Source organism: Coregonus lavaretus (genome assembly GCF_964263955.1).
Source record: "Coregonus lavaretus genome assembly, chromosome: 2".
NCBI lineage: Eukaryota > Metazoa > Chordata > Actinopteri > Salmoniformes > Salmonidae > Coregonus > Coregonus lavaretus.
Genome location: NC_139989.1, coordinates 61,137,792 through 61,161,396, shown reverse-complemented (window position 1 = coordinate 61,161,396; position 23,605 = coordinate 61,137,792). Strand labels below are relative to the sequence as shown.

Sequence of the window (23,605 nt, the reverse complement as noted above, 5' to 3'; positions counted from 1 at the left end):
CCCAGTTCAGAGTCATGTGCCCTACTGAACACAGCCCAGCTCAGAGTAATGTGTCCTACTGAACACAGCCTGGTTCAGAGCCATGTGTCCTACTGAACACATCCTGGTTCAGAGTCATGTGCCCCACCGAACACAGCCTGGTTCAGAGTCATGTGCCCTACTGAACACAGCCTGGTTCAGAGTCATGTGTCCTACTGAACACAGCCCAGCTCAGAGTCATGTGTCCTACTGAACACAGCCCAGTTCAGAGTCATGTGTCCTACTGAACACAGCCTGGTTCAGAGCCATGTCTTAATACATGGCTCTGGCCCAGTTCAACTTCACCCTCCAGTTGATGATGTCACTTATCTGGTCTAGTTGGATGGGCAAAGGGTCACTATTGGCAGAGTTGAAAATGAAAACTGAGAGGAGGAGGAGACACTGGGCATTGATTATGACTGAGCAATCTGACAGATAACGTGTCACTGTGATTGGTCCAAAGTTCAATGTCGACCGGCACCAAGAGACAGGGGACACACTCAGACAGACTGACCCAGAGTGGAGTGGAGGGTGAGAAAGAGAGAGAGAAGTACAGAGGAAAATAGAAACACATGAAATATTCTGGAAGGAGGCAGGACTGAGGAAAGGAAACAGCCCAGATACATACAGGCCTTGGTTCTGTGTTCTGAGAGAGATGGACATCCTTGAAACAGCCGCCTATGACCGAAGACAGCGCAGGAACACGGTATGATCGTACCCTCTAATCACACACACACGCATGCACACATAGACACTCTCACACACATACACACAACAAACACACACACAACACACACACACATACACATTTTTGTGTTTGCATTTAAAACCATCATGTAAATCTGTAATATCACCTACCTCCCTTCTTCTTCTCCCCTCTCTCAATTCAATTTCAATTTTCAATTTAAGGGCTTTATTGGCATGGGAAACGTATGTTAACATAGCCAAATCAAGTGAAGTAGATAGTAAACAAAAGTGAAATAAACAATAAATATTAACAGTAAACATTACACTCAGAAGTTCACACTCTCTCTCCCTCTCTCTCCCCCCCCCCTCTCTCTCTCTCTCTCTCTCTCCCTCTCTCTCTCCCCCCTCTCTCTCTCCCTCTCTCCCTCTCTCTCTCTCAGTACTGTGTTCTGTTTCTTTCTCTTTCGCCGTTCTTCCTGGCCATCGCTGCCTACTTCTATCTGTGGATCCCTGACTCCTCCCCCTCCGTCCTCGCTGCAGCTATTAAGGCCGCCCCTGTCATCTCATTGGCTCTCCTGGTGCTGAGCTACAAAGGGGGGAGTAGTCTCCTTGGAGTAGCGGGGGGCCTAATCTTCTCGGCAGGCGGCGACTATTGTCTTATATGGCCCGAGCTGTTTCTCCATGGTAACGAGAGCTTTTTCTACTGCTACTGATAATGTCCTGCAGATATGGCAGATAGCCTAGAGGTTAGAGAGGGCAAGCAAGGTGGAATATGGACAATAATGTAATGTTGTTCTCTCTCTAATCCTCCAATCAGGAATGGCCTCCTTCGCCTTGGCCCACCTGCTCTACTCCCTCACCTTCCTCTCCACTCGTTACTCCTCCCTCAGCCCCTCCTCTTCCCTGTCCTATTTCTTCTACCTGCTCCTGTGGCTGCTGGGGGGAGGCATCTACGCCTACATCTTCCCTTTCCTGCAGAAGACGCCGGACGCGGCCGCCCTGACTCCCGGTGTCGGGGTCTACGTGGCTCTGATAGTTCTGATGGCTACGTTGGCGGTTCGCACCCGCCGCCCACTGATCATGATGGGCAGTTTGATCTTCATGACCTCTGACCTGACGCTGGCGCTGCAGACCTTCAAAGTGACGGAGCCCATGGAGCATGGCAGGCACATCGTCATGACGACGTACTACCTGGCACAGCTGCTGATCGCCGTGGGCGACATCAAGGCCGTGGAGGGCGGGGACGAGTTTGCCAAATGGAAGAAATCTTAGTTAAGGGGTCATCCCAGATATGGGTTAGGTCCCAATTCTCCACCCTTCTCCCCAAGTGTTCAAATAACTGCACACTTTCTCACATGGATTTTACAATGGTGGAAACTCCCTTCAGCCAATGCTTACTTATACTAGTCCCATGCTTTTAAATGACAGGGAGTGTTCAAGTGCACAATTCTGGAAAGGGGTGGAAAATCGGGACGTTGCCATGGAAGGCAAAGTTGGGACTACTGCTCTCTGACTAGTTGGCAGCTTTAGGAACTTCAGGCTGTCTGTTGAGACTAGACTGAGAATGAGAAGTTAAAAAAGGAAGATTCCCCCTAAAGAAAATCTGCTTTATTAAATAAGTATCAGGACAGTCTGACCCTGTCCGTTTGTTCAGAAAGCTCAGGGATGGGAAACGTAACCACTCCCAAAATTCATAGACAGCTACGGATGCAAGGACTGACATGAGATCGACACGATAGTATTATCAATAGTCCAGAATAAAGTTCAATTTAGTCAAGAATGATTTTTCTGTCTGTGAACCCAGTCCTATGGTCTTAAAGAAAACATTTGAGATGTGATACACTTCCCTTGTCTTAGTTGTGATATATCAAACACATTCAGTATAACGGTCTGTTGATATGAAGAGATTACTCTCAGAAATGAAGTCACGCATGAAAAAAGAAAATGTGTATTTATTCATGATGAAAATGGGGATGTAAAATAAACAAAGTTGATCTTTCACACTGTGTTACATCCTTCATGTTATTTCAGACATAAGAACTCTGCAAAGGTCATCCATTATGTTCATAGACACATAAGACAGAAACATCTCAACAAAACATTGACAAATGGTAGATATTCTGAATGAAAGAAAGTCATGAAACAAAGCCAAACACAAGAAGCCAATAAAAATAATGTCTTGGGAATTAAACGAGATAAAAATCGATTCTAATAAAACATCCGACAAATGACGCTAAATGGGTAACACTTTATTTTACAGCCTAATTACCTGGTATATATATATATTCAGAAAAAACAATTATTTTATGTAGTTTAACAGTGTAATTACTTTATATTACCCAATAACTAGTTCAGTCACTTAAATAATTTTAACGAATACAAGAGGATACCAATTATTACCAAGTAACGTCACAATATGCCGGATAAAGAAATGGTGACAGGGCTGTAAAATAGCGTTTTCACTAAATGTTACATCTGATATTTTAGAGAATATGTATGGAATCTGAGGTTTTGTTGGGCATACTCAGAATCCAAAAGTCCAAGGCTTCTCGAATCTATTTTCTTCAGCAGCATAAAAGCAACCTATGGGAGTATGTCACGAAGCAGAATCAGCTAACCTTCCTAAATGTTCAGAAATGACGTACGGTACTATCGGAAAATAAAATATTGTATCTTTATTTAACCAGGAAAACACCTTTGAAGTTAGAAACCTCTTTTGCAAGGGGGGCCTGGCAAGAAGTCAGCAGGAAGTAGTCAGGGTGTAGATACAATACATAATGATATATAGACTGGACATGGTATAAGTGACTCGACACAAGAGATATATCTGAAGTTTATCTACGTCAGCTGGCTAACCTGGTGACAGTGCTTTGTGAAGCACGCTCTGCTCTCGAAAGCCTGCTACACTCTTGGATCCAGCCACCCTGTAACATGGGTCTTGATGGACAGCGACATCAGCATATTTTCCTCAAGGAGAGTTAATTTCTTTAAAATGTATGTCCTATGTCTCCTAGCCAATGATGGCACTACAGGAGAAGGAGGACCAGATGGATTCTAGCGATCCATTCCACTGTCGTCAGGTTGCCGCCCGCAAAAACAAGCAGAACGCAAGCGTTTGCAGAACTCCAACTCTTCCTATAAAGGAGGAGATAAGAATGGGAGAAAACTGTGAAGGAAATAGGACAGGTTTCTAGCCTAGTGGCAAATAAGTCAAAAACATATGCCTAGCAAAAGATGGGGGGGGTCATAATACATTATTCAATGTCATTAGTGATGCATCTGGAGAGAGGAGAAATACATGGGGAGTGACAGAGGGATGGTATTAGAGAGATAGAGAAGAGACATGGGGAGTGACAAAGGGATGTATTAGTGAGATCGAGGGAGACATGGGGAGTGAAAGGGATGGTATTAGAGAGATAGAGGGAGACATGGGGAGTGAAAGGGATGGTATTAGAGAGATAGAGGGAGACATGGGGAGTGAAAGGGATGGTATTAGAGAGATAGAGGGAGACATGGGGAGTGACAGATGGATGGTATTAGAGAGATAGAGGGAGACATGGGGAGTGACAAAGGGATGGTATTAGAGAGATCGAGGGAGACATGGGGAGTGACGGTATTAGAGAGATAGAGAAGAGACATGGGGAGTGACGGTATTAGAGAGATAGAGAAGAGACATGGGGAGTGACGGTATTAGAGAGATAGAGAAGAGACATGGGGAGTGACAAAGGGATGGTATTAGAGAGATAGAGGGAGACATGGGGAGTGACAGAGGGATGGTATTAGAGAGATAGAGGGAGACATGGGGAGTGACGGTATTAGAGAGATAGAGAAGAGACATGGGGAGTGACGGTATTAGAGAGATAGAGAAGAGACATGGGGAGTGACGGTATTAGAGAGATAGAGAAGAGACATGGGGAGTGACAAAGGGATGGTATTAGAGAGATAGAGAGGAGACATGGGGAGTGACAAAGGGATGGTATTAGAGAGATAGAGGGAGACATGGGGAGTGACAGAGGGATGGTATTAGAGATAAGGGAAACATGGGGAGTGACAGAGGGATGGTATTAGAGATAAGGGAAACATGGGGAGTGACAGAGGGATGGTATTAGAGAGATAGAGGGAGACATGGGGAGTGACAGAGGGATGGTATTAGAGAGATATTGGTTAATGGGTAACATGGGGAGTGACAGAGGGATAATATTAAGGCTTCCGCATGCTTCGGCTGGCGCCTAGCCGAACTGAACGAGTGTGCTCGCATACGCCCTTAAAAGACCTTCGCTTCAAAAACGAGAAAAAAGCGGCAACAATACCGTTTGTCCATGTTGAGATGCCGTAGCCAGTATACACTTCCTCAAAATAGTCAGAATTAATCTAAGATAACTCAAGAAATCTGTCATTACTTTTGACGTTTTTGCAGAGAATACCTTAGTAGCGTAATTTTACATTAACTAGGATGTTTGGTGCAGTTTTGTCAAGTGAAAAAATGTGCATGTGAACGAGTCGTCTGTTGTTGAATGATAAACACTTCATTTAAGAATCCCTACTGTTGACCAATGAAGGGGCGTAGACTTCGGCTACCGAAATTTGTTTTGCCTTGAGAGAAAACTGTTGTGTGCATGAACAGCCCCCCCAAAAACTTGCCGAAGACCAGAAACATCACACAATGTTGTCATAATATATGCACGAACTGTTCCGGACTGTTCCGGATGGGAAGCATGCGGAAGCCTTTAGAGAGATGGAGAGGTTCATGGGTAACATGGGAAGTGAAAGAGGAATGGTATTAGAGAGGATGGCGAGGTGTGGAGAAACATGTGTAGGGGTACCAACCTGACACTCCTCTCTCCCCTGCAGATCTTTAGCCCGCTGGTTGAGCATCTCCTCCAGCCCCAAGGTAGGGCTCTGACAGTCCCTCAGACCCAGAGGACTCTCCTCCACCAGGCTAGAGACAGAGAGGGTTGTTTTATTGAAGCGCCATTGAGAAGACATGGCAAGTCGATTTTCAAGCCATTTTCCCTTTGTGTGTTCACTTGTATTACCAGCAGAGGGCGCCGAGCACATGCTCGTGGAAGGAGGAGTGAGGCGTGCGAAGAATGGACACCAGCTGTTGCACCATACCCATGGAGAGAACTGTATCTGAGAGAGGGAGAGATTTTACATTGCCACACAAGGACACATATTTATTTAGTTATGATACAAATAAGACTGTTAAATTCATATTTTACTTCAGGGGGACACAAAGCATGATACTCTCCATTAAGACACACTACCAAAAGCAACACACAGAAGCAAACAGAGACAGCCTCCAAATGAGTCTCGCTGTCAGACTGAGAAAGAGGGTGTCCATAACAGAGTCACCTTTATGCTCTGGGTGGACTGTGAGGAGGTTGAGGAGTAAGAAAGACGACTTGGTCCTCAGTTTCTCGTTGTCAGACTGCATGCCTCTCATCAGCACAGAGAAGCCATCGTGGGACAGGAAGGCCCCGAGACCTACTTCCTGCTCACGCACCAGACCTGATGGAGAGAGAGAGAAAGAGAGAAGACTGAGAGAAAGAGTTACTGTGTGGTACTTCACTGATGCTCAAATCTAACTGAACTCCTATCAACTACACTCCGGCCAGTGGCACTTCATTTAGATTTGAGAGGAACAGGCGATATTAGCAATATTGTAAACTTGCCCTTTGATAGGCTAGAGTAATCTCTCACTGATTCAGGAATTGTGCAATGGTGGAATGTGTTCCCCATATTGTTTTTACCTATCCAAGGGGCAACACTTACAGGAAACAGCGTAGAGGGCCTTCACTCGAACGGTGGGGTGGGGATCGGAGTCGGTCAGCTGCAGGAGTTTGGGTAGCGCGCCCTTGTTGAGTAAGTGGCACTGCACTTCGGGCATGTTCTGGGCACAGGAGGCGATGAGCTGGGCACCACGCCACCTCACGCTGCCCTGAGGATGGTTCAAGCACTGTGACATACACAGGTCCAGTCCACCCAGGGTCATCAGGTCTGACACACAGACAGACAAATACAGATTACAATGGACACAGTTTTATTATTAATGAATATAACTTGTGTCATTCATGTCCATGTTGATCTGTCTGTCTTTACTGGAATATCAGTAATATACAGTGCATTCAGAGAGTATTCAGACCCCTCGACTTTTTCCACCTTTTGTTATGTTACAGCCTTATTCTAAAATTGTTTAAATATTTGTTTTTCCTCATCAATCTACACACAATACCCCATAATGACAAAGACAAAACAGGTTTTTAGAAATGTCTGCAAACATATTAAACATAAAAAACATTATTATTTACATAAGTATTCAGACCCTTTGCTATGAGACTCGAAATTGAGCTCAGGTGCATCCTGTTTCCATTGATCATCCTTGAGATATTTCTACAACTTGATTGGAGTCCACCTGTGGTAAATTCAATTGATTGGACATGATTTGGAAAGGTCCCACAGTTGACAGTGCATGTCAGAGCGAAAACCAAGCCATGAGGTCGAAGGAATTGTCCGTAGAGCTCCTAGACAGGATTGTGTCGAGGCACAGATCTGGGGAAGGGTACCAAAAAAATGTCTGCAACATTGAAGGTCCCCAAGAACACAGTGGCCTCCATCATTCTTAAATGGAAGTAGTTTGGAACCACCAAGACTGTTCCCTAAGCTGGCCGCCTGGCCAAACTGAGCAATTGGGGGAGAATGGCCTTGGTCAGGGAGGTGACCAAGAACCCGATAGTCAATCTGACAGAGCTCCAGAGTTCCTCTGTGGAGATGGAAGAATCTTCCAGAAGGACAACCATCTCTGAAGCACTCCACCAATCAGGCCTTTATGGTAGAGTGGCCAGACGGAAGCCAAAAGGCACCTAAAGACTCTCAGACCATGAGAAGTAAGACTATCTGGTCTGATGAAACCAAGATTGAACTCTTTGGCCTGAATGCCAAGCGTCACGTCTGGAGGAAACCTGGCACCATCCCTACGGTGAAGCATGGTGGTGGCAGCATCATGCTGTGGGGATGTTTTTCAGAGGCAGTGACTGTGAGACTAGTCAGGGTCGAGGAAAAGATTAACGGAGCAAAGTACAGAGAGATCCTTGATGAAAACCTGCTCCAGATTCCAGGTTCACCTTCCAACAGGACAACAACCCTAAGCACACAGCCAAGACAACGCAGGAGTGGCTTCAGGACAAGTCTCTGAATGTCCTTGAGTGGCCCAGCCAGAGCCCCGTACTTGAAGCCGATCTAACATCTCTGGAGAGACCTGAAAATAGCTGTGCAGCAACGCTGCCATCCAACCTGACAAGAGCTTGAAAGGATCTGCAGAGAAGAATGGAAGAAACTCCCCAAATACAGGTGTGCCAAGCTTGTAGCGTAATACCCAAGAAGACTCGAGGCTGTAATCGCTGCCAAAGGTGCTTCAACAAAGTACTGAGTAAAGGGTCTGAATACTTACAGTGAGGGAAAAAAGTATTTGATCCCCTGCTGATTTTGTGCGTTTGCCCACTGACAAAGACATGATCAGTCTATAATGTTAATGGTAGGTTTATTTGAACAGTGAGAGACAGAATAACAACAACAAAATCCAGAAAAACGCATGTCAAAAATGTTATAAATTGATTTGTATTTTAATTAGGGAAATAAGTATTTGACCCCCTCTCAATCAGAAAGATTTCTGGCTCCCAGGTGTCTTTTATACAGGTAACGAGCTGAGATTAGGAGCACACTCTTAAAGGGAGTGCTCCTAATCTCAGTTTGTTACCTGTATAAAAGACACCTGTCCACAGAAGCAATCAATCAGATTCCAAACTCTCCACCATGGCCAAGACCAAAGAGCTCTCCAAAGATGTCAGGGACAAGATTGTAGACCTACATAAGGCTGGAATGGGCTACAAGACCATCGCCAAGCAGCTTGGTGAGAAGGTAACAACAGTTGGTGCGATTATTCGCAAATGGAAGAAACACAAAAGAACTGTCAATCTCCCTCGGCCTGGGGCTCCATGCAAGATCTCACCTCGTGGAGTTGCAATGATCATGAGAACGGTGAGTAATCAGCCCAGAACTACACGGGAGGATCTTGTCAATGATCTCAAGGCAGCTGGGACCATAGTCACCAAGAAAACAATTGGTAACACACTACGCCGTGAAGGACTGAAATCCTGCAGCGCCCGCAAGGTCCCCCTGCTCAAGAAAGCACATATGCATGCCCATCTGAAGTTTGCCAATGAACATCTGAATGATTCAGAGGCGAACTGGGTGAAAGTGTTTTGGTCAGATGAGACCAAAATGGAGCTCTTTGGCATCAACTCAACTCGCCGTGTTTGGAGGAGGAGGAATGCTGCCTATGACCCCAAGAACACCATCCCCACCGTCAAACATGGAGGTGGAAACATTATGCTTTGGGGGTGTTTTTCTGCTAAGGGGACAGGACAACTTCACTGCATCAAAGGGACGATGGACAGGGCCATGTACCGTCAAATCTTGGGTGAGAACCTCCTTCCCTCAGCCAGGGCATTGAAAATGGGTCATGGATGGGTATTCCAGCATGACAATGACCCAAAACACACGGCCAAGGCAACAAAGGAGTGGCTCAAGAAGAAGCACATTAAGGTCCTGGAGTGGCCTAGCCAGTCTCCAGACCTTAATCCCATAGAAAATCTGTGGAGGGAGCTGAAGGTTCGAGTTGCCAAACATCAGCCTCGAAACCTTAATGACTTGGAGAAGATCTGCAAAGAGTGGAACAAAATCCCTCCTGAGATGTGTGCAAACCTGGTGGCCAACTACAAGAAACGTCTGGCCTCTGTGATTGCCAACAAGGGTTTTGCCACCAAGTTCTAAGTCATGTTTTGCAGAGGGGTCAAATACTTATTTCCCTCATTCAAATGCAAATCAATTTATAACATTTTTGACATGCGTTTTTCTGATTTTTTTTGTTGTTATTCTGTTTCTCACTGTTCAAATAAACCTACCATTAAAATTATAGACTGATCATGTCTTTGTCAGTGGGCAAACATACAAAATCAGCAGGGGATCAAATACTTTTTTCCCTCACTTGGGTAAATGTCATATTTCAGTTTTTTATTTGTAATAAATTCGCAACAATTTCTAAAAACCTGTTTTTGCTTTGTCATTATGGGGTAATGTGTGTAGATTGATGAGGGAAAAAATAGATTTAATCTATTTTAGAATAAGGCTGTAATGTAACAAAATGTGGAAAAAGGGGTCTGAATACTTTCCGAATGCACTGTATAAAACTACAGTAACTTAAACAGTTACATTTCATATATTTTTAACTAGGGTCCATCGAAGACAGTGAACCTTTCATTTGGGTCACAAGCTGAAGTGTAAATTCTTTACATCACTTCCTGTTGCTTGGCATGTCTCACCTCTGGCATTGTCCAGGTTCTCACACAGCTCTGAGAGAAACTCCAGTGCCCCTTCTGTCTCCCCCTCTTCATCCTCTCCTTCCTCCTCTCCCTCTCTCCCCCTCACACACCCTCCATCTCTCATCAGGACACGCATACACTCCTTCATCTGTTCCACCTCGCTGTTCTGTCCTTTAGCCACTTCCGCAAGAGCTCCTTTCAACCATTCTTTTCTCTGTAACAAAAAGAGTGACATTACGGTCAATGTACAATTGGTTGTCAATGTAACAAGTTGTTGTGAGATCTGCTAATCTACACAGCACATCTGCAATTAAGAAGACCTGAAGGTGACTAAGAAGGACCAATTACCTCCTCTGACATTGGTTCAGAGAGGGCGGGTCCATCTGCAGCAGAGCCAGCCTCCACAGCCAATCGAAGGACACCCTGGAGGTTTTGGGGATGTCTCCTGTTGCGTTGGTCTTCTGCCATGATGCTCTGTGCTGATGAGAAAAACGGGTGAAATTATTCCAGAACCTGTTTGTCAATGTATTACTACCCAAATTTGGCACTGAATTGTGGGCAGAAAGCAAAATCAACCTATGCACTTAGTAAAGTTCAATTGTTGATTGCAATTAGGGTTCCAATCTGCTCTACAAGTTCTGACATACAATCAGTATTATGCTATAGTCTATTGAGAACTTTGAATTACTAATTGTAATTGTAGCTAGATCTCCAGGAAGCAGCTAAGGGGCATGTAAAGAGCTGCAGGTTCCTGACCCCTGACACATTCCATTCTCAAATGAATCCAACTAACCTAGCTAAGTGATTAAACATATTACTTTTTATCCCTGATACTAGGCCTAACTAACTGCGAGCAAGTTGTTGGCTATTAAAGTTGTCACATAAATATCAAGCACATACAGAATAACGTTAGCTGGGTAGGTTGAGCTATTTTGAGAGCTACAGCAAATGTCTTGGGTAGGCTACAAAGCCAGAGAGAAGGCTATGCTCCTAGCCACTGTTAGCTCGGTAAACAAGTCTGACAGTTTGACTTAGCTGGGCTGCTCTTTTTACTTTTGTGTCTCATACACTTGCCTGTTTGTTAAAGACGCCGACTGTCACAATGTTAAAGTTGGTACTTATTTCGCTGCCCTTTAATACTGTACAAGAACGTAACGGTACTAGAACATTCTAGCTAGTTGAGTGGCAAGCTAATTGCTGCGCGTTGAATCATCATGCGTTTCAGGGGGCGGCCATTCTTCTTCTTCTGTGGGTTTTATGGTGGACTACAACTCAAAACGGTGTATTGCCGCCACCAACTGGACGGGTTGAAACCAAAATAATGTAAAAAATAAAATCCATACGTGATAGGGAAACAAACTTAATCCATGCCTTTCACCAGCAAGATCCTGACATTTTAAAGGTTAAGAAGGTGGACCTTGTGTACTTTATAGCTATGGTAATTAATGGCACTGCCAAGGCGGAGAGAAGGTCCAGGAGGATAGAAATCAGTGTGGATGTGGCGGAGCGGTTCCTGGGGCTGAAAGATTTCTTGGCGAAGGAGTTACATGGAATATTGTCAGGTCCTAGAGCATGAGAAGGGAGATGTGGAGAATTGAAAGAAGGAAGAAGTGGGAGTTTGGTTTTGTCAATGTACTATTTTTATTTGGGTTGATTAAGATAGTTTCCCTATTAAGTATGAATTTTCTTTTTACCTTGTTTTGGTTTCAACCCGTCCAGTTGGTGGCGGCAATACACCTTTTGGGGTTGTAGTCCGCCATAACATCCGAAGAAGAAGAAGAAGAAGAAGAAGAAGAAGAAGAAGAAGAAGAAGAAATAATGATCACCATGTAATGACGTCACTTTCATCCGCTTGTCAGTCAAAGATGGCGACGCTCGTTGGATTTCGTGCATGTTTCTCCGGTTAGTTAAAGTTATACAACGTATTCACAACCAATATTGTAATTTTCTGCGTTCAATTATTAATAACCTTTATTTTCCATTATAATGTTTTGCCTTTTAATCGCGACGAAACGTATGTGGGGTTTAAATTAACCCTAGTGAGCATGGATGCTGTAGGAGGCTAGCCGCTCGGTTCGTTCCGCAGGCAGAGCAAGGTCACGTTAAAGAATATTAGTTAAATTAGCTATCGCTTGCGTTGTGAAAACGTTAGGCCTATCAAAAACGTGTCAGATACAGTTGAAAACGAAATTATTTTTCTAGGTAGCGTCAGAAACATTTGCTTTTTTAAAGAATGACACAGGGAACAGTATGGGAATTGAAGTAGCCTATGTTAGATAACAAGCCTGTATACATTAACGTTAGGTATGGCCTAGCTTCGTCCCGCAACATAGCTAAGGGGTTTTGTTGGGACTTTGGTTTTATGGGTTTTTTATAATAAACCCAATGTCTCAACATAATCCCTTATGTTGCAGCACGAAGCTTGATAGCCCCAAGCCATGTCTGTACACTTTGTGATATTTAGCTAGCGACTTCTCTTGACACTGTCAACTGTCTCGGAGGCCACCTGATTACTAAATACATGTTATCGTTCTAGCCCTTCAGCTTTCCTCACCCGGTCTCCTGCACAGCTCCTATAAACTGGTGAGTACCTAGACGGTGTTATGAGCAGAGTCATTCACACACACTATGGCAAACCAATCAGGGATATAAAATCGCAGTCCTAGGTGGCAGTAATGTTTGCTGGTTTTAGTATTGCATTGCGTGGCAAAAACTGTGTTCGTGATTCAAGTTGCATTTGCCTTCCTTTTTTTTGACTGATCACCTGCCCATACGTGTCTTCTGGCCCTGCTGTCCATTACAAAAACTCTTCCTCATTTTTTTTCTCCCAGTGTGCAGTGCCATTTACTCAGCGGAACTTTGCAGCAGAGGCCAAGGCCAAGAAAACATACGCCAGAGACAAGCCCCATGTGAACATTGGCACGATTGGCCATGTTGACCATGGCAAGACAACTCTAACGGCTGCCATCACCAAAGGTAACTGATGTCACCATTGAATTTTCTCAGTTTACATTTGGATTAGTGAAGTCAAACTAAACAGATAACAGGTGTACTTGAAACCCACTGAGTTACTGTGGACTGTTAACCAATCAAAGCATCTGCCAGCAGAATCAAATGTTCTGTCAGATGCTGTTTGTTCTCAATATTAGGTTATTGTATATGTTTCTAAATGTGCCTTTGTGGTTCCCAGTGCTGGCTGAGGCTGGAGGTGCCCGCTATAAGAAGTATGAGGACATTGACAATGCCCCCGAGGAGAAGGCCAGGGGCATCACCATCAATGCATCCCACGTAGAGTACACCACAGCCAACAGACACTATGCACACACAGACTGCCCGGGCCATGCTGACTACGTCAAGGTAACACAAGCGCTGAACACCCATTCTAAAATCAACCTCAAACCCGTACCTCTCTGTTGACTGGCTACCCAAAGTCCTTGCTCCGGCCAAACACTACGCCACGGACGTCAGTTTCTTCTCCGCAATGAGTAACTACCAGACAATTTCTAGAATGCAAACACATTCTAACCGTTCTGATTGGTCCCAGAAACCGATGGGTTGAGCCAAACACACATGGGTAAAGTGTTGTTTTGAAAATGTGTAATTGGCTTTGATACTCTGAATGGTTAGAGATGATCCAATCGCTGATGACATTGTTTTGTACAACACCCCTCATTTTGACATCACCACAAACTACTTCAATTATGGCAGTCTCAGACTGAAGTATGTAGCGAACATAGAGCAGCGGAAGAATTCAGTTTGTCGTCAGGCAAACCCCTCTGTGGGCTTGAGAATATCTTACAGGATTGGATGGGTATACGGCGGCCTGGGGGATGTTCGGTATATTGCTTATCCAGTCCCTGAGGCCCGTTTTCACAACGGGTTTTAGTATGAGTGCTGATCTAGGATCAGTTCTTCTCTCTTATTCACTATCATTTTAGACCTGCCAACCTGCACGCATCACCGTACCATGCACGCAATTTGAGATAAAAGTACTCTGGTTAGAAAAACTACCCTAAAATACGCAGAACACATTGTGGTTTTTGACTCAACCATCTGAAGTTGGTGCTGAGCCAATCAGAGGAATTGGGCAAGGAGAGAAAATCTCTAGCTCTCCGCTCAGGCCCGGCCCCTGTAGTATTATTTTCCTCCCTCCAGCTGGATGACAGCTCTCCACTTCGTCTGTTGATACTACTAATGTGTGAGGAATACGGGTAGGGAAATGTATGTGTTAGTCAAGCACAACCACTATTATTTTGTAGTTGGCTAAGGCGTCATTACGACGAAGGTAGTTAGCTACAGCGTTTAGGCAAGGACACTGTTTTTGCCCGCGCGGCACAGATGCTTTGATCTCCGCAACCGTAGTAGGCACGAGCGCATTGACGAGCAAGGAAACGTGTGGTGCAGGGGTAGTTCAGTACGCGTCGCTGCATGGATGGAAACGGACATGGCTGTGAGAGATGTCCCGCTAATACCGTCTTTCACTGTTAAAAATGAGTAGGGCTATGTTAATAAATCAGTTGTTGATCTGTCCTCTTCATATAGCTGTAGGTCAACAGTAGGCTACTAATGATGTGAAAATAGTCAGGTCACCAATGACAACAAGGCATGTTGAATGAATGGCAGCCTAGTAGTCAGACCTAACTGGATGGATGAGGTCAGGGATACGGATCTGAAACAAGCTCATATAGGCCTAGTTCAGTTGTTTCATATTCCAAATAGCCTACAGTAAGCTAGACTGCTACAGTAAGCTAGACTACTACAGTAAGCTAGACTACTACAGTAAGCTAGACTACTACAGTAAGCTAGACTAATACAGTAAGCTAGACTACTACATTGTATCTAGTAATTTAATTATTCAGAATTGTCTCCCCAAACAAAATTAAGACAGTTTACATTTTCACTAGACTATCCACATAAAGACACCTATTTAATTAGAATAACCTCACAACTTCGGATAGGCTATTAGCTCGCTGACAAGGTTGATCGATTTGGTATTTTATTTGACCGTTTTAAAATACATACTGTTGCTTCAGCCATGTTGGTACAATAAAACAGACATAAAAAATAATTTAGATTACAATAATCATTACCCCAAAATGTAACCTAGAAATATGTTGAAAGCGTCATTGAGACCACTTCAATTTCATTTAGGCTCAAATGAGACTTCTGTGTTGGTTACATTGTTTGATATAATTTAAGACTCTAGGTTTCAGGAAATTGCAGTTACAGGTAAAAAAATAAAAAATTAATTAGCTAAATGCTCCAACTTCCTGAGGGGGAAGTTGACTAAACCGCTCCGGACCTCCCCCCTACCCAACCTCAGGCCTACATCAGCACCACCTTGTCAGAAAATCCTAGGGAGAGCCCTGATTGTACATTTAAACTTATTTCTAGTTAGCTACTGAAGAGCTGCCAATGACCAAGTACCTATAACAGTCTATAGCATACCATTCCTAGTGAGACATTCTTCTGCCAACATCATTATTAGGCATCAAAAGGTGCTTTTGTCTATGATTTGAGCAGTGTGGGTGTTGCACGTGCACTGTTGTGGGGGGACAGGTAGCCTACCGGTTAAGAGCGTTGGGCCAGTAACCGAAAGGCCGCTGGTTCAAATCCCAGAGCTGACTAGGTGAAAAATCTGTCTGGGCCCTTGAGCAAAGCACTTAACCCTAATTGCGCCTGTAAGTCGCTCTGGATAAGAGCGTCTGCTAAATGACAAAAACAAATATTGTAAAATCTGCGTGGCCGGGGGTGCTGCCGCCGTGCTGAAGTGGTTGGCAGGTCTGTAATTTAAAAGGCAAAACCAATCCTAGGTCTCCATTCCTACTGAGACACTTTGTGATTTCGACCTAGAATTGCAAGGGACCAAATCCACGTTGATTAGTCACGAGATACAGCAGGTATAAACAGTACAGAGAGACGCCTGAGTAACAGGCTCTTCCTCAACAATGCAGTATGAAAGGTAAAGAGATAGAGAATGACAGTCTGATTGTGTTTACCTTTCTCCTGTAGAACATGATCACAGGCACGGCTCAGCTGGACGGCTGCATCCTGGTGGTGGCGGCCACGGACGGACAGATGCCCCAGACCAGGGAGCACCTCCTGCTGGCCCGGCAGATCGGCGTGGAGCACGTGGTGGTGTTTGTGAACAAAGCGGATGCAGTGGAGGACAAGGAGATGCTGGAGCTGGTTGAGCTGGAGATCAGAGAGCTGCTCACAGAGTTTGGCTACGACGGCGAGAACACGCCCGTTGTCATCGGCTCGGCCCTCTGTGCCCTGGAGGTGAGTGCATGGTACGAGGTAGGGTTGTGGCGGTGACCGAATAACCTCACAACTTCGGATAGGCTATCAGCTCGCTGGCAAGGTTGATCGATTTTTATTTTATTTGACCGTTTTAAAATACATACTGTTGCTTCAGCCATGTTGGTACAATAATACAAACATACAAAATAATTTAGATTTTAAAAACCAAAAAGTCAACTGACTTATTTCAATGTGGTCTTTTAGGTAGACTCGCAAATCCGCCTGATCCCGCGAGCTTCCATTAAACGCGAGCTTCCATTAAACGCGAGCTTCCATTAAACGCGAGCATACATTAAACGCGAGCTTCCATTAAACGCGAGCATACATTAAACGCTGCAGGGATATCAGTCTGGTAGGGCTGTGATGACCTGAGCCCCGCCTTTTCTCTCACCGTTGCTTTGGACCAATCAGCATCCTCTGATGAACTATGGGAGTGGTTTAGTTGATGACAGGCAGTAGACAACAGGAAACAACGCATGTAACGTCATACTTACAAGGTGATGGCTAAATATAAAGCTTTACATGACAGTCTGAACTCTGCTAAATAAACTGCCCCCTATCAGACCTGCTCCATTCTGTGTGAAAGCATATCATCTAAATTACGAGATGGTTCAATAAAGTGTAGGCTGAGGTTACTGTATCAAGACGGTCTCTGTATTGAATCTGATGCAGTACCCTAATCTTTATCATCGCTATGGTTTGGCAAAAACATTAGGTGCTGATGTTGGTCTACTATATGTATGTTAGTCTCACGTTGACATTTCTATATTTATCTGCCTTTGTCTCATATAGCTTATTGTCCTGGTGTTAGATATGCCTTTCTCTCTTGAAAGATGGCAAGTGCTTGTGTTACTTCTGAAAAATGCAGCACTGTGGCTTCCTTTTTTCTGATTGGTTGAAGGTGATCCAATCACTTTTGAATTTGTTTTGTGCAATGCCTCGGCCCAAAGGGAATCCCTTCCAGACAGATAGCGCAGCTGTAATCAGTCTGGTAATTTGTGCAGTGGTAAAACCTTACCTGTTGTCTCACCTCGTCTAACCTCCCCTCCCCAGAACAAACAGCCTGACCTGGGGGTGAACGCAGTGCTGAAGCTCCTAGAGATAGTGGATGAATATGTCCCTCTGCCCAAGAGAGAGCTGGAGAAACCCTTCCTGCTGCCCATCGAGGGAGTCTACTCTATCCCAGGTGACTGAGAAGTAGCTCAAATTGCAAAGAGAACCTAGATTTCTCATGAAGTTAAAAAGCTGTGTTGCCACTAGGTGTCTTCCTCTCCTTACTATATGTCGACCTGACTCATTGTTAACCATTTAACATGACATCATTCAGAAGCAGTGCAGCGATAAATTCAAGCTCTTGCACTGTACTCTTCAGATAGAAAGCGTTTCCTAATGAAAACATGACAATAGATGTTAAAACGCTGCAATAGGATCCCACTGTCCCTGCCTCATTGCTAGGCTCATCCCAGTGTTTGACAACGGTTTCCGTAGCCACTGAGCTATCTTCATAAAAAATCTTTGACATTAGTCAGTCTGCTATGTTTGTGCAGCATGTGTTTTGTGACTGGAACAACATGCCTGTTTTCTGTACATCTGTGTAGGAATAAACAGTGTATCTATAACATGCAGTTTTCCTCTCCCTGTCTTTGTGTGACTTAGTAAGAGTGACTATCAGTTTCCTTTGTACCTTTGTTTCACCTTTGATTTTATTGATGCACGTATGATGTAGTTCAGCCATCATGTCTCTGTTCTGATCTGTCTGCTGGTGTCTAACCACGTCTCCCTCTGGGTATCAAAACTATTTATTAAACGTGTATTAATTCATCTGTCTTTCAGGCAGGGGTACGGTGGTGACTGGCACTTTGGAGAGGGGCGTCATTAAGAAGGGCGACGACTGTGAGTTTGTGGGGCACAACCGTGCCTTCAAGTCTGTGGTCACTGGTACGTGAATGGGGAGGCACACCACTATAGAAAGGTTGATTTCAATTCATTTCAAACAATTCAATTTTTTGTCATTCATAGAGATTTCATTCTTCACATTTTAGAGATGTAGCGCACAGGTAACAGATGCTGTAAAACTGTGTTCATATTACTGTAATTATTCCTGTAAGTCCAGTTTAACACTATAATTGCAATTATTAATTGTCACAGTATACGTACAGCACTACCCCTAACCCCTAGTACAGTGTTCTGACAGAACTACCCCTAACCCCTAGTACAGTGTTCTGACAGAACTACCCCTAACCCCTAGTACAGTGTTCTGACAGAACTACCCCTAACCCCTAGTACAGTGTTCTGACAGAACTACCCCTAACCCCTAGTACAGTGTTCTGACAGAACTACCCCTAACCCCTAGTACAGTGAAGTGACAGAACTACCCCTAACCCCTAGTACAGTGTTCTGACAGAACTACCCCTAACCCCTAGTACAGTGTTCTGACAGAACTACCCCTAACCCCTAGTACAGTGTTCTGACAGAACTACCCCTAACCCCTAGTACAGTGAAGTGACAGAACTACCCCTAACCCCTAGTACAGTGTTCTGACAGAACTACCCCTAACCCCTAGTACAGTGTTCTGACAGAACTACCCCTAACCCCTAGTACAGTGTTCTGACAGAACTACCCCTAACCCCTAGTACAGTGTTCTGACAGAACTACCCCTAACCCCTAGTACAGTGTTCTGACAGAACTACCCCTAACCCCTAGTACAGTGTTCTGACAGAACTACCCCTAACCCCTAGTACAGTGTTCTGACAGAACTACCCCTAACCCCTAGTACAGTGTTCTGACAGAACTACCCCTAACCCCTAGTACAGTGAAGTGACAGAACTACCCCTAACCCCTAGTACAGTGAAGTGACAGAACTACCCCTAACCCCTAGTACAGTGAAGTGACAGAACTACCCCTAACCCCTAGTACAGTGAAGTGACAGAACTACCCCTAACACCAAGTTAAAACAACAACAGTAGCTCCACTGCACTTCTTCTAGCACCAATTACCCACTAATAAGACTACTGGACAGAGTTACCCAAAATAGCCCTCTGGTAACCCCTCAACTCCATCTAAAACCTCCATACACAACTCCATTCTGAGTCTAATTGTTCTCCCTTCACCATCTCTTTCTTTACATCGCTCCCCCTCTCTCCTCCCCAGGCATTGAGATGTTCCACCAGTCTCTGGACAGAGCGGAGGCAGGAGATAACCTGGGTGCTCTGGTCCGAGGGCTGAAGAGGGAGGACATAAGGAGAGGGATGGTGATGAGCAAACCAGGCTCCATCCAGCCTCACCAGAAAGTCCAGGCCCAGGTCTGTATCATATCATAAATAAAGTACAGGTCTGTATCATGTAATAAATAAATCCAGGCCCAGGTCTGTATCTTCAGCTAGCAGCTCTAGAGGAGTGTGAACTGTTGGTGTTCTGGATTTTTTTGTTGTTATTCTGACTCACTGTTCAAATAAACCTACCATTAAAATTATAGACTGATCATTTCTTTGTCAGTGGGCAAACGTACAAAATCAGCAGGGGATCAAATACTTTTTTCCCTCACTGTAGGTCTAGTGTACCATAGTGTTGTAGTCTAGTACTCCGCTATATACAGTGAGGGAAAAAAGTATTTGATCCCCTGCTGATTTTGTACGTTTGCCCACTGACAAAGACATGATCAGTCTATCATTTTAATGGTAGGTTTTTTTTAACAGTATGACAGAATAACAACAAAAAAATCCAGAAAAACTAATGTCAAAAATGTTATAAATTGATTTGCATTTTAATGAGGGAAATAAGTATTTGACCCCCTCTCATTCAGAAAGATTTCTGGCTCCCAGGTGTGTTTTATACAGGTAACGAGCTATATAAAGGGAGTGCTCCTAATCTCTGCTTGTTACCTGTATAAAAGACACCTGTCCACAGAAGCAATCAATCAATCAGATTCCAAACTCTTCACCATGGCCAAGAACAAAGAGCTCTCCAAAGATGTCAGGGACAAGATTGTAGACCTACACAAGGCTGGAATGGGCTACAAGACCATCGCCAAGCAGCTTGGTGAGAAGGTGACAACAGTTGGTGCGACTATTCGCAAATGGAAGAAACACAAAATAGCTGTCAGTCTCCCTCGGCCTGGGGCTCCATGCAAGATCTCACCTCGTGGAGTTGCAATGATCATGAGAACGGTGAGGAATCAGCCCAGAACTACACGGGAGGATCTTGTCAATGATCTCAAGGCAGCTGGGACCATAGTCACCAAGAAAACAATTGGTAACACGCTACGCCGTGAAGGACTGAAATCCTGCAGCGCCCGCAAGGTTCCCCTGCTCAAGTAAGCACATATGACTTGGAGAAGATCTGCAAAGAGGAGTGGGACAAAATCCCTCCTGAGATGTGTGCAAACCTGGTGGCCAACTACAAGAAACGTCTGACCTCTGTGATTGCCAACAAGGGTTTTTCCACCAAGTACTAAGTCATGTTTTGCAGAGGGGGTCAAATACTTATTTCCCTCATTAAAATGCAAATCAATTTATAACATTTTTGACATGCGTTTTTCTGGATTCTTTTGTTGTTATTCTGTCTCTCACTGTTCAAATAAACCTACCATTAAAATGATAGACTGATCATGTCTTTGTCAGTGGGCAAACGTACAAAATCAGCAGGGGATCAAATACTTTTTCACCTCCATGTTTGACGGTGGGGATGGTGTTCTTGGGGTCATAGGCAGCACTCCTCCTCCAAACACGGCAAGTTGAGTTGATGCCAAAGAGCTCGATGTTGGTCTCATCTGACCACCACTTTCCCCCAGTTCTCCTCTGAATCATTCAGATATTCATTGGCAAACTTCAGATGGCCCTGTATATGTGCTTTCTTGAGCAGGGGGACCTTGCGGGCGCTGCAGTATTTCAGTCCTTCACGGCGTAGTGTGTTACCAATTGTTTTCTTGGTGGCTATGGTCCCAGCTGCCTTGAGATCATTGACGAGATCATTGACAAGAGCCTCCCGTGTAGTTCTGGGCTGATTCCTCACCGTTCTCATGATCCTTGCAACTCCACGAGGTGAGATCTTGCATGGAACCCCAGGCCGAGGGAGACTGACAGTTATTTTGTGTTTCTTCCATTTGCGAATAATCGCACCAACTGTTGTCACCTTCTCACCAAGCTGCTTGGCTATGGTCTTGTAGCCCATTCCAGCCTTGTGTAGGTCTACAATCTTGTCCCTGACAACCTTGGAGAGCTCTTTGGTCTTGGCCATGGTGGAGAGTTTGGAATCTGATTGATTGATTGCTTCTGTGGACAGGTGTCTTTTATACAGGTAACAAGCTGAGATTAGGAGCACTCCCTTTAAGAGTGTGCTCCTAATCTCAGCTCGTTACCTGTATAAAAGACACCTGGGAGCCAGAAATCTTTCTGATTGAGAGGGGGTCAAATACTTATTTCCCTCATTAAAATGCAAATCAATTTATAACATTTTTTACATGCGTCTTTCTGGATTTTTGTTGTTGTTATTCTGTCTCTCACTGTTCAAATAAACCTACCATTAAAATTATAGACTGATCATGTCTTTGTCAGTGGGGATCAAATACTTTTTTCCCCTCACTGTAGGTATAGTGTACCATAGTGTTTACATTTACATTTTAGTCATTTAGCAGACGCTCTTATCCAGAGCGACTTACAGGAGCAATTAGGGTTAAGTGCCTTGCTTAAGGGCACATCGACAAATGTTTCACCTAGTCGGCTCTGGGATTAGAACCAGCGACCTTTCGGTTACTGGCGCAACGCTACCTGCCGCCGTGTTGTAGTCTGGTACTGCAGTATATAGGTCTAGTGTTCCATAGTACTCCACTATATAGGTCTAGTGTACCATAGTGTTGTAGTCTAGTACTTCCAGTAAATAGTTCTCTGAAATAATTTCTTTTATTCAGCGTTTTACATTTGACTATATTAAGTTGGTCAAATTAAATGCATGTCTATCTACAGCTATGGGATAGTATTTGTGGCCCATGCCTGTCTACAGTTATGGTATATTATTTGTGGTATATTTAAAAATATATATATATGTGTGTGTACTAGTGTATTCTAGTAGTCCAAGGGTAGGATATGATATGTTCTTTAATTGAATTTCAATGGAATTAATGTACAATCTGTCATAAAAACATCTCTTCATCCCAGGTTTATGTCCTGAGCAAGGAGGAGGGTGGCAGACACAAGCCCTTTGTCAGTAACTTTATGCCAGTCATGTTCTCTCTCACCTGGGACATGGCCTGCAGGGTCCACCTGGCAGGAGACAAGGTACGTGTCTCTGTCACCTTTGAAATGGTCAATCTTTTTCACTAATGTGATTTGTGTATTATAATGTAGTGTGCCCCATTGTCCAGGACTGTGTTTTATCCTCTTTGAGGAAAGACTGATCCTCTTCTCTCTCTAACAGGACATGGTGATGCCAGGTGAAGACACATCCCTGACTCTCACGCTGCGCCAGCCTATGATTCTGGAGAAAGGTCAACGGTTCACTCTCAGAGATGGCAACAAAACTATTGGCACCGGCCTGGTTACTGACATACTGACCACCACAGAAGAAGACCAACACAACTGGGGCTAAGGAGAGAGGAGAAAATATGGGAGGGAAGGAAGTATCTATCTGTCCAATATATCGGTCTTTAGACATAAACACACACACACTGCAGTAAGGAGCTGCTGAGACTGCACGGCTCTCTGCTTTACTGACCAACCAGAAGACCCACAATGAGATGTTCAGAGTTGTCTTTCTGTGAAAAGGCCAGACTGTCATTTTCCGCTTGTGTAATAAAATGTATTTAATAGTAAAACATCCTGCCTGTTTTCAGATCTACTTCATTGTTTGGTGACTTTGTATAATAAAGGTTTAGATTTGGGTAGCAATAGCCACCTGAACTAGCTGCTTGATGTAGCATTTTGAAACTATTAAAATATGGTACAGTAGTGAAACGTTTTTGTCAAATACATTTTAGTTGGACCAGCAGAGAACACCTTAAAGGGCTTGAGTGCACACAGGTAGACCTATTCATTACTGTGAGTATGAACATTCATAGCTGTGGAAACCAAGTCATTCAATTAATAACAGATGGACACAGTCACACGTCAATAGGAATAACAGCTGTACTGCATATATTTAAGGAATATGAAATACAGTTTACCATAGATTAACATACAGGGTTACATAGAATGTAAGAAATGCTACATGTTTTAAAGCTCAAG

At 44.1% G+C, this 23,605-nt stretch overlaps 3 protein-coding genes across 5 annotated transcripts; 2 read left to right on the top strand and 1 right to left on the bottom strand.

The window, feature by feature from the left end:
• Positions 1–472: 472 nt before the first annotated feature.
• tmem86b (transmembrane protein 86B) lies at positions 473–2,706 on the top strand. The gene is made up of 3 exons (XM_084179867.1): positions 473–724; positions 1,146–1,389; positions 1,523–2,706. Exons 1-3 carry the CDS (start codon positions 674–676, stop codon positions 1,975–1,977), a joined length of 750 nt encoding a protein of 249 aa, XP_084035993.1. The 5' UTR covers positions 473–673; the 3' UTR covers positions 1,978–2,706.
• On the bottom strand, positions 2,642–11,335 carry LOC311143942 (hsp70-binding protein 1-like). 3 transcript variants are annotated; one of them, XM_084179837.1, is made up of 8 exons: positions 11,160–11,335; positions 10,434–10,564; positions 10,086–10,299; positions 6,481–6,705; positions 6,061–6,216; positions 5,742–5,838; positions 5,533–5,644; positions 2,642–3,840 (listed from the first exon to the last, which is right to left on the bottom strand). In XM_084179837.1, the coding sequence occupies exons 2-8, from the start codon at positions 10,551–10,553 to the stop codon at positions 3,760–3,762; spliced, it is 1,005 nt and encodes a 334-aa protein (XP_084035963.1). In that variant the 5' UTR covers positions 10,554–10,564; positions 11,160–11,335; the 3' UTR covers positions 2,642–3,759. The 3 variants fall into 3 exon arrangements, with proteins under 3 accessions (XP_084035963.1, XP_084035965.1, XP_084035964.1); XM_084179839.1 differs by having other exon boundaries at positions 5,742–5,832; XM_084179838.1 differs by having other exon boundaries at positions 10,434–10,559; positions 11,160–11,323.
• A 571-nt stretch (positions 11,336–11,906) lies between these two features.
• On the top strand, positions 11,907–23,201 carry LOC311146844 (elongation factor Tu, mitochondrial-like). The gene is made up of 10 exons (XM_084183446.1): positions 11,907–11,987; positions 12,622–12,668; positions 12,917–13,061; positions 13,276–13,442; positions 16,098–16,367; positions 17,442–17,574; positions 18,222–18,326; positions 19,539–19,690; positions 22,541–22,660; positions 22,800–23,201. Exons 1-10 carry the CDS (start codon positions 11,918–11,920, stop codon positions 22,968–22,970), a joined length of 1,380 nt encoding a protein of 459 aa, XP_084039572.1. The 5' UTR covers positions 11,907–11,917; the 3' UTR covers positions 22,971–23,201.
• Positions 23,202–23,605: the final 404 nt, after the last annotated feature.